Source organism: Zonotrichia albicollis, chromosome 3, assembly GCF_047830755.1.
Source record: "Zonotrichia albicollis isolate bZonAlb1 chromosome 3, bZonAlb1.hap1, whole genome shotgun sequence".
In the NCBI taxonomy this organism is placed as follows: domain Eukaryota; kingdom Metazoa; phylum Chordata; class Aves; order Passeriformes; family Passerellidae; genus Zonotrichia; species Zonotrichia albicollis.
This window is the reverse complement of record NC_133821.1, coordinates 492130-500809: the sequence shown is the minus strand read 5'-3', so window position 1 is coordinate 500809 and position 8680 is coordinate 492130. Positions and strand designations below refer to the sequence as shown.

The following is an 8680-nucleotide window of genomic DNA, read 5'->3' as shown; positions in this document are numbered from 1 at the left end:
CCCATCCCATCCCGCCCGTGTCTGCTCCGCTCTCCCGGCCCATCCCGGCTCCCGGGGCTGCCGCGGGCACCGGGCGGGGCAGTGGGATGAAGCACCCGAGGGTCGCCGCCCCCCGGCAGGGGCTGTGGGCAGGGCAGAGCCGCTCACCGGGCCCGGGGCTCAAAGCCCGCCTTGCACCGGGGCTCGGGGGTCTCAGAGCCCCGCCCGAGGCCCGGGGGCACTGCTGGGTGATGGGGCAGGGGCTGCGCCGGGCCAGACCCTGAGGGCGGCCCTGGCCTCCATCCCACCCACACAGCGCAGGGCACAACGGGTCCTCACACACTTTTAATGTTGGAGAGAGACAGCGCCCATCGGGGCAATTCCAGCAGCAGGGATGGAGAGTGCAGGATGGCCACAGCCTGGGCGGGGGGACAGGGACAGGGATAGCCGGGTGTGACAGGGACAGGCAGAGCTGAGGGCATGCCGGCCTTACCCCACGGCCTCACTTCAGTGCTGACCTGTGCAGAAAAGCAGCCTGAGCCCTGTGACCCCGGGATCCCCTTCCCACCCCCTGCAGCAGGGACACAGGGATGGCCTGGGGGAGCCTGGGGTGTGACCTGCCCCTCCATGCCCCCATCCCCACTCCCAGGGGGTCTCCTCTGCCCCACAACCCCCCATGGCCGTGCCCATCTCACTCCCCACGGGGGTCTCACCATGGGGAGAGCTCGCTGGCTTCTGCCTCGGCCCCACATCTGCAGAGGGAGAGAGGGACAAGGTCCAGGCAGGGATGTCCCAGCACCCTGAAGGAGCCTGCTGCCCCACGGGGAGCATGGACACGGCCCTGGGCAGTCATGGCAGACACTCACCTTCAGCAGCCTCGGGCACCTCCAGGCTGTCCAGCCGCTCCTCGTCTGCTGCAGCCTCGCTGCCATCCCCAGGTGCATCCCCCTCATCCTCGCCCAGGGGCTCTGTGGGCAGGGAGAGCTCAGGTGGGACCTTCCCGCATCATGGGACACCCCAGGACACTCCAGGGTGTTCCCAGAGGAATGTGACCAGCCCAGTGCGGGAACCAGGGAGAGCCTGGGGCAGGGCTGACCCTGGGTGGGGCTGCAGGTGGGGGTCACATCCCCACACAGGGCATGTGGTGAGGGGGCTCTGCCTGGGGCCCTGGCAGCCCTGGCAGCCCCAGTGCCCCTGGGACAGCCCAGCCATTTGCCCAGGGCAGGCACCTGTCTGGAACTCGATGGTCCTCAGCATCTCAGCCACGTAGTCCACGTTGATGGAGAAGTGGTCCATGTTCTCGTAGCCGGGCTCAGGGCGGCTGCTCATTGATGCCTTGGACATGTCTGTGATCCTGCAGGGCAGAGGCGCCCCGGGGGCTGCAGGGCCTTTTCCAGCCAAGAGCCTTTTCCCCCCATTGTCCCCACTCACTTTTTCAGGAGTTCCTTGGAGTGCTGTGAAGGAAAACGAGGGGGGATCAGTGTCTCCCGGACATCACCCCCTGCACAGGTGCACCCCTGCACATCCAGGGGCACCCACAGATCCTTTGGGGTGAGCACAGCCCCTGTGAGCAGCCCCCTGCCCCTCAGGGCACCACGGCCCCACCACCCTGCCCCCGGGCAGCCCCAGCCCCCGATCCCCGGCAGCACCTGCAGGTACACGGCCATCTGGGGCTCCTCCATGGCCTGGATGGCCGACTCCACCAGCTTGGAGGAGGCCTCCAGGTGGTCTCCGTACTGGCGGATGAGCCCGCGGACCCGCTGCAGCTTGGCCTCCTGCTCGGCGGCGATGCTCTGCAGCAGCTCCTTCTTGCGCTCCTCCAGGATGCCGTAGAGCGCATCGAAGCGCAGCCCCAGGTGCTGCTTCTGCCGCCTGCCGTTCTCCTGCGGGACGGGACGGGACGGGACGGGCCGGGGCTGCTCGGTGTGCCCGGCACGGCCCCGGGGATGGGCATTCCCAGTGCCGCCGGAGCTGGCACGGCCCGAAGGCAGGGCTGCTCCGTGTGCCCGGCACATCCCTCCATCCCGGCCCGGCTGCAGGGCTGCTCCGTGTGCCCCGCAAAGCCCCGGGGCTGGGCAATCCCGGTGCCACCACATCCTTCAGCTGGCACAGCCCGAAGGCAGGGCTGCTCCGTGTGCCCAGCACAGCCCCAGGGATGGGCACTCCCAGTGTCACCGGAGCTGGCACTGCCCGGCTGCAGGGCTGCTCCGTGTGCCCGGCACGGCCCCGGGGCAGGGCAATCCCAGTGCCACCACATCCCTCAGCTGGCACTGCTGCAGGGCTGCTCCGTGTGCCCGGCACGGCCCCGGGGCTGGGCAATCCCAGTGCCACCACATCCCTCCTCTTGCACGGCTGCAGGGCTGCTCCGTGTGCCCAGCACATCCCTCAGCTGGCACTGCTGCAGGGTGCTCAGTGTGCCCCAGCAGAGTGCCGGGGCTGGGCACTCCCAGTGCCACCCCCTCCCTCGGTGCCCACCTCGATGGTGTGGCAGATCTCCTCCATCTGCGTGATGATGGCCTGGATGCGGTCGTTCCCCGCCACCAGCATGGCGATGCCGTCGCTGAGCTCGCTCTGGGGGTGAGGGTGGGTGTGAGGGTGGCTCTGGGGGTACCCCCGGCCCTCCCGAGAACTCCGGGGCCCCCCCTTCTACCTTCTGTCGCTGGTAGACGGCGGGCAGCGGGGCCACCTCGCAGTCCTTGTGCGCCCCGAACACCTTGCACAGCGAGCAGGTGGGCGCCTCGCAGCGCAGGCAGTAGATGTTGATGCGCTCGTCCTCGTGCTCCTCGCACATGAGGTGCTGCTCAGCCTTGGCGTGAAGGGGTCTGCAGGGGTTGGGGGCGTCAGGGAGGCACCCCGGCTTCAGAGACATCCCGGCTTCAGAGACACCCCAGCTTCAGAGACACCAGGGCTTCAGAGACACCCTGGCCCCAGAGACACCCCAGCTTCAGAGACACCCTGGACCCAGAGACACCTCGGTCCCAGAGACACCCCAGCCCCTGGAGACACCCCGGCTTCAGAGACACCCCGGCTTCAGAGACACCCTGGCCCCACAGACACCCCAGCTTCAGAGCCAGCGCCAGCCCCGGGTCCTGCCCAGCCCTGAGACACCTCCGGCTCCCCGGGACCCTTCAGCCCCAGGGACACTGCTGGCGCCAGAAGCGCCTCTGTCCCCGGAGACAGTCGCGGCCCCAGGGATATTCCCTGGCCCTGCACGGCCCCCATGACTCCCCAGGTCCTGTCGGGATCCCACCCAGCCCTCCCGTGGGCTCGCTGCCCCCCGCAGGTACGGCCACCCCGCCTCGCCCCGGGGTCCCCGCGCCTCCGGACCGGGCCGACTCCTGCTTGTAGATGTCGATGATGTTCTCCACGAGCAGGTTCCGCTGCAGTCCGTACACCCCGTGCCGGTCCAGCACCACCTCGTGCCGGCACGACGGGCACCGGAACCGCCCGCCCGACGGCACCGCGCTGGAGCCCCGCGACTGCCACAGCGGGTTGGAGGCCTGGGGGGGACGCGGGAGGTCACGGCGGCGGCACCCCCGGTAACCCGCGCACCCCCGGTGCCTCCCGCCCCCCCCGGATTTCCGCTCCACAGCCCCCGGCACGGACCCGAGCGCGGCCACGGGCACGGAGACAGAGATGGAGACAAGAGCACGGCCACGGGTGTGGGCACAAACCGGGGCTCGGACCCGGCCCCTGCTCCCCGTTCACCGTCCCCTGCCAGCGGCTGCTCCCGGGGCCGGGATTCCCGGCGCCAGCGCCAGACCAGGCCCCCGTGAAGAGGATCCCGGTGCTCCTGGTGCCGCCCGCCCCTCGGCCCCGCTGGCCGGGGATCTCGGGATAACGGGGCCAGCTCCGCCGGGCTGGGGTCCCAGGGACCGAGCTCCCGGTGCCTCCCCCCGCCCCATCGTGGCTCCCACCTGGAAAACGTCGTTGGCGCACTTGCGGCAGAGGTTGTGCTGGCAGGGCAGGATGACCACGGGCTTGGAGAACATCTCCAGGCAGATGGGGCAGATGAGCTGCTTCTCCAGGCTCTCCATGCTCCGCGCCTCCGCCAGAAGCGGCTTCAGCCCCACGGCGAAGTTCATGGCCGCGGTCCCGGCCCGGCCCGGCCCGGCTCTGTCCCGCCGCTCCGCTCCGCTCCGGCCGCCCGCTGCCCGCTTTGTTTCGGCCCCGGCCCCGGCCCCCCGCTCTAATTTTAGCCGCCCCCGCCCCGCCGGGGCCGCAGCTGTCGGCGGCGTCGGGTGACACTGAGTCACCGCTCCTGCCCTCCCTCGGGACCGGCCGGGCCCGGCACCGGACACCGGCTGCGTTCCGGACCCGCGGATCCCGGCCCGGGAGGAGCGGCCGGGGTTCGGGGGAGCAGGGCCGGCTCGTGCAGGGGCTGCAGGGCCGGTGCAGGGGCTGCAGGGCTGGCTGGTGCAGGGGCTGCAGGGCTGGTGCAGGGGCTGCAGGGCTGGTGCAGGGGCTGCAGGGGCTGCAGGGCCGGTGCAGGGGCTGCAGGGTTGGGGCTGCAGGGTTGGTGCAGGGGCTGCAGGGCTGGTGCAGGGGCCGCAGGGTTGGTGCAGGGGCCGCAGGGCCGGTGCAGGGGCTGCAGGGTTGGCCGGTGCAGGGGCTGCAAAGTTGGTGCAGGGGCTGCAGCGCCGGCAGTCACGCCGAGGACAATGTGCCCCGCTGTGCAGGCAGCAGGGCTGCGCAAGGCTGGGGTCCCGCTGATCCCACCGTGCCAGCCCCCCTGAAGGGCAGAGCAGAGGGGCTGGTGCCAGGACACTCCATCCCCACTCGCCCTGGCACCCTGGCTATATTTAGGGAGTGAGGCAGAGCCCATGCAGCCGCGGGCAGAGGCAGTGACCGACCAGAGATGGGAAGAACGAGCAAGCGGCTCCCCGTGTCCCTCGGTGCCACCCCTGGGTGCCGGCCCTCCGCAGGGAGCGGGGCAGGAGCAGGGGGGCAGGAGCAGGGGGGCAGGAGCAGGGGCAGGATCAGGGGGGCAGGAGCAGGTGGCAGGAGCAGGGGGGCAGGATCAGGGGGGCAGGAGCAGGGGGCAGGAGCAGGGGCAGGAGCAGGGGGTAGGAGCAGGGGCAGGAGCAGGGGGCAGGAGCAGGGGCAGGAGCAGGGGGCAGAAGCAGGGGGGCAGGAGCAGGGGGCAGGAACAGGGGCAGGAGCAGGGGGGCAGGAGCAGGGGGTAGGAGCAGGGGCAGGAGCAGGGGGGCAGGAGCAGGGGGTAGGAGCAGGGGCAGGAGCAGGGGGGCAGGAGCAGGGGGTAGGAGCAGGGGGTAGGAGCAGGGGGGCAGGAGCAGGGGGCAGAAGCAGGGGCAGGAGCAGGGGGTAGGAGCAGGGGGCAGGAGCAGGGGGGCAGGAGCAGGGGGGCAGGAGCAGGGGGGCAGGAGCAGGGGCAGGAGCAGGGGGGCAGGAGCAGGGGCAGGAGCAGGGGGGCAGGAGCGGGGGCAGGAGCAGGGGCAGGAGCAGGGGGGCAGGAGCAGGGGCAGGAGCAGGGGGGCAGGAGCGGGGGCAGGAGCAGGGGGGCAGGAGCAGGGGCAGGAGCAGGGGGCAGGAGCAGGGGGCAGGAGCAGGGGGTAGGAGCAGGGGGGCAGGAGCAGGGGGCAGGAGCAGGGGCAGGAGCAGGGGCAGGAGCAGGGGGGCAGGAGCAGGGGCAGGAGCAGGGGGTAGGAGCAGGGGGGCAGGAGCAGAGGGGCAGGAGCAGGGGGGCAGGATCAGGGGGCAGGAGCAGGGGGCAGGAGCAGGGGGGTAGGAGCAGGGGGCAGGAGCAGGGGCAGGAGCAGGGGCAGGAGCAGGGGGGCAGGAGCAGGGGGGCAGGAGCAGGGGGGGCAGGAGCAGGGGGCAGGAGCAGGGGGCAGGAGCAGGGGGCCAGGAGCAGGGGGGCAGGAGCACGGCTCAGACTGCAGCAGCAGGAGTGGGAAGAGCAGAGCTGCAGAAGCAGCAGCAGGGCACAGAGAGTGGCACTGGGTGGGGACAGGACACAGGACACAGGTGGCATTCACTCCACTCCACACAGGACGTGAGCTGCCTGCTCCACACCCCGGTTAGTCCAGCACCCGCAGGATCCATGAGCACGGCCCCAGCATGGAAACACCGGGCAGAGGCACATCCTGCTGCCCTGGACAGAGCCCAGGCACACACACACACACACATGCTCCCCTCCCGTCGGCCTTTAATGGTGCCCACAAAACCCAGACAATCCCAGAGGGCAGAGAGAAGGGGTACACGCAGGAGCACCCCAAGCCCACAGCAGCGTTTGGCACCCAGCATCTGTCGGGAGGGCTGCAGAGGGGCGGGCTCAGCCCAGCCCCGAGGTTACAGTGCTAATGGTCTCACAGAGCTACAGAGCTCGGCCCGGAGCATCTCTGCTCGTGCCCGGGGCTCGGTGCCCGACCTGGGCACGGGCAAGGCACTCGAGGGGCCACGGCAGCACGGGCTCCAGGCCACTGCCACCACCACTGCTGGACACGGGGGCATTGCCCTGGAGTTCGAGCAGGGGCCCGGCAGCCTGTGCATTGATGCTGGCCAAATTAACCTGAGATTCTATCCCTCCGAGGCCGATGAGGCAGCCCGGGGGGCGGGACCGTGGTCCCGGAAAGTGACAGTCCCAAGGGAGGAGGATCCTGCCCAGCGCTGGGAGCCGGCGGGGTGGGGCCGGCCTCAGGCATCGCTCCTGGCGCTGGCTGGCAGCGGCTCCGTGCTGGCAGGCGGGGGCTGCGCTACCACAGGGCCCGGAGGATCTGCAAAGGAAAGCTCACATCAGTGCCTCAGCCCCAGCTGGAGGTGCCAGGGAGCAGGAATGCCACAGCACTGCCTCCCACAGCCCAAAGCCCCCACAGCCCTGGCCAGTGCAGAGTGCCCCGACCCCAAGGGAAGCTGCAGGAGCCACCCAGCCCCACTGACACCCGTATGGCCAGTGCCAGGAACACAGCTGGCCTGGAGCACAGCTGCTCTTCCCGTGCTCTGTGCCCCAAAGGGTCTCTAAGCTTCAGGCCTGTTCAGGGGGCCTTTGTCCAGAGAGAAGGAGAAGGTGCACCCACGGCCCATGCAGGGGCTCCCTCTGCCACTGCCACCAACCCTGGCCCACACAGGAAACACCGAGGGCTGTCTGGAAGTAAGAGCTGTGGCTAAAGCCAAACCAAGGCCTGAGCCAGAACTCTGTCCCCACACGAGATGGGACACGGGAGACCCCAGAGCCCCCACAAGGCAAACACAGGCGCTCCCAGCTGCCGGGCTCCCGCCTGACTCACCGCTGTCCTCTGCCCGCATCTGCGCCTCCAGGTCCTTGGGGTCCACGTACTTGTAGGACTCATCCTCCTTGGGCTGGCAGCACGTCCCACAGCAGAAGAAGCAGCAGCAGCAGCAGCAGCAGCAGGTGAGGGCCCCGCAGCACAGCACCAGTGCCTGCATCAGGGACAGACGTGCTGTGAGCCCACCTGAGCCCCTGACCCATCACACCAGTCCTGAGAGCCCAGTCCAACACCAGCCTGGCAGCAGGGCAAAGCCCTGAGCTCACCCAGCCCACCAGCCCCACCAGGCAGCCCCAGGGACACCGGGCTCACCTGGAACCACCACTTGGACATGAGGAAGTAGTGCCGGACAGCATCGTCGCCGAACTGCTCGGCCACGTAGAGGCCGAGGGAGCCGTACTGGTCGTACAGGCGGCGCTTGTCCACATCGCTGAGCGTGGCGTGGGCGCTGTTGATCTCCTTGAAGCGCTCGGCAGCCGCTGGATCATCGGGGTTCTTGTCGGGGTGGTACTTGAGGGCCAGCTTCCTGCGGGTGCAACGGGGGGACCTCCGGCATGGGCTCACAGTCCTGCTGCCCGGGACATCCCCACAGGACCCCCGGCATGGGCCCACAGCCCCGCTGTCCAGGACACCCCCACAGGACCCCCGGCATGGGCTCACAGCCCTGCTGCCCAGGATACCCCCACAGGACCCCCGGCATGGGCCCACAGCCCCGCTGTCCAGGACACCCCGACAGGACCCCCGGCATGGGCTCACAGTCCTGCTGCCCGGGACACCTCCACAGGACCCCCGGCACGGGCTCACAGCCCCGCTGCCCGGGACAGCCCACACCCTGCAAGGCCCCCGGTATCGCGTCACAGCCTCACTTCCCGGAACAGACCCTGGCCGCCGGGACGGGACCGGGACCGTCCGGACGGGATCCCGGCCGCGCTGGCGGGACGGCCCCTCGTGCCGGGGCTCCCAGACCGGCCCCGCCGGACCCCCCCGTACCGATAGGCCTTCTTGATCTCCTCGGGGGAGCTGCCCTTCTGCAGCCCCAGCACGCGGTACAGGCTCTCCCCGACCCGGGACAGCTTCCGCTGCGGCCGCGGGGGCTCCGCCATGGCCGCCCGAGGCTCGCGGGGTCGCACGGGACGCGGCAGCGACCGCCACGGGCCTGCCCCGCCGCCACGGCCTGCCCGCCGCTACGGGCCTGCCCGCCGCCGCTTCCGCCGCCGCTCTGCGCAGGCGCCGCCCGCGACCCGGTACAGGGCACGGCCCGGCCAGGCGACACTCGGCATAGGGCCCGGCCCGCCCGGTACAGAGTACAGCCCGGCCCGGCGACACCCAGTACAGGGCACGGCCCAGCCTGGTGACACCCGGGGCACGGCCCGTCCCGGCGACATCCGGTACAGGGCACGGCCCGGCCTGGTGACACCCGGTACAGGGCACGGCCCGGCCCGGCCCCACCGCCC

The 8680-nt window shown here is 70.7% G+C and overlaps 2 protein-coding genes across 3 annotated transcripts; both read right to left on the bottom strand.

The window, feature by feature from the left end:
* Positions 1 to 296: 296 nt before the first annotated feature.
* Positions 297 to 4171, bottom strand: TRIM54 (tripartite motif containing 54). 2 transcript variants are annotated; one of them, XM_074536279.1, is made up of 10 exons: positions 3897 to 4170; positions 3307 to 3479; positions 2630 to 2801; positions 2455 to 2550; positions 1629 to 1862; positions 1411 to 1433; positions 1209 to 1333; positions 846 to 947; positions 693 to 731; positions 298 to 497 (listed from the first exon to the last, which is right to left on the bottom strand). In XM_074536279.1, the coding sequence occupies exons 1-10, from the start codon at positions 4062 to 4064 to the stop codon at positions 487 to 489; spliced, it is 1143 nt and encodes a 380-aa protein (XP_074392380.1). In that variant the 5' UTR covers positions 4065 to 4170; the 3' UTR covers positions 298 to 486. The 2 variants fall into 2 exon arrangements, with proteins under 2 accessions (XP_074392381.1, XP_074392380.1); XM_074536280.1 differs by lacking the exon at positions 693 to 731 and having other exon boundaries at positions 297 to 497; positions 3897 to 4171.
* A 1960-nt stretch (positions 4172 to 6131) lies between these two features.
* On the bottom strand, positions 6132 to 8512 carry DNAJC5G (DnaJ heat shock protein family (Hsp40) member C5 gamma). Its single transcript, XM_074536278.1, has 4 exons — positions 8217 to 8512; positions 7539 to 7752; positions 7227 to 7380; positions 6132 to 6716 (listed from the first exon to the last, which is right to left on the bottom strand). Exons 1-4 carry the CDS (start codon positions 8327 to 8329, stop codon positions 6637 to 6639), a joined length of 561 nt encoding a protein of 186 aa, XP_074392379.1. The 5' UTR covers positions 8330 to 8512; the 3' UTR covers positions 6132 to 6636.
* Positions 8513 to 8680: the final 168 nt, after the last annotated feature.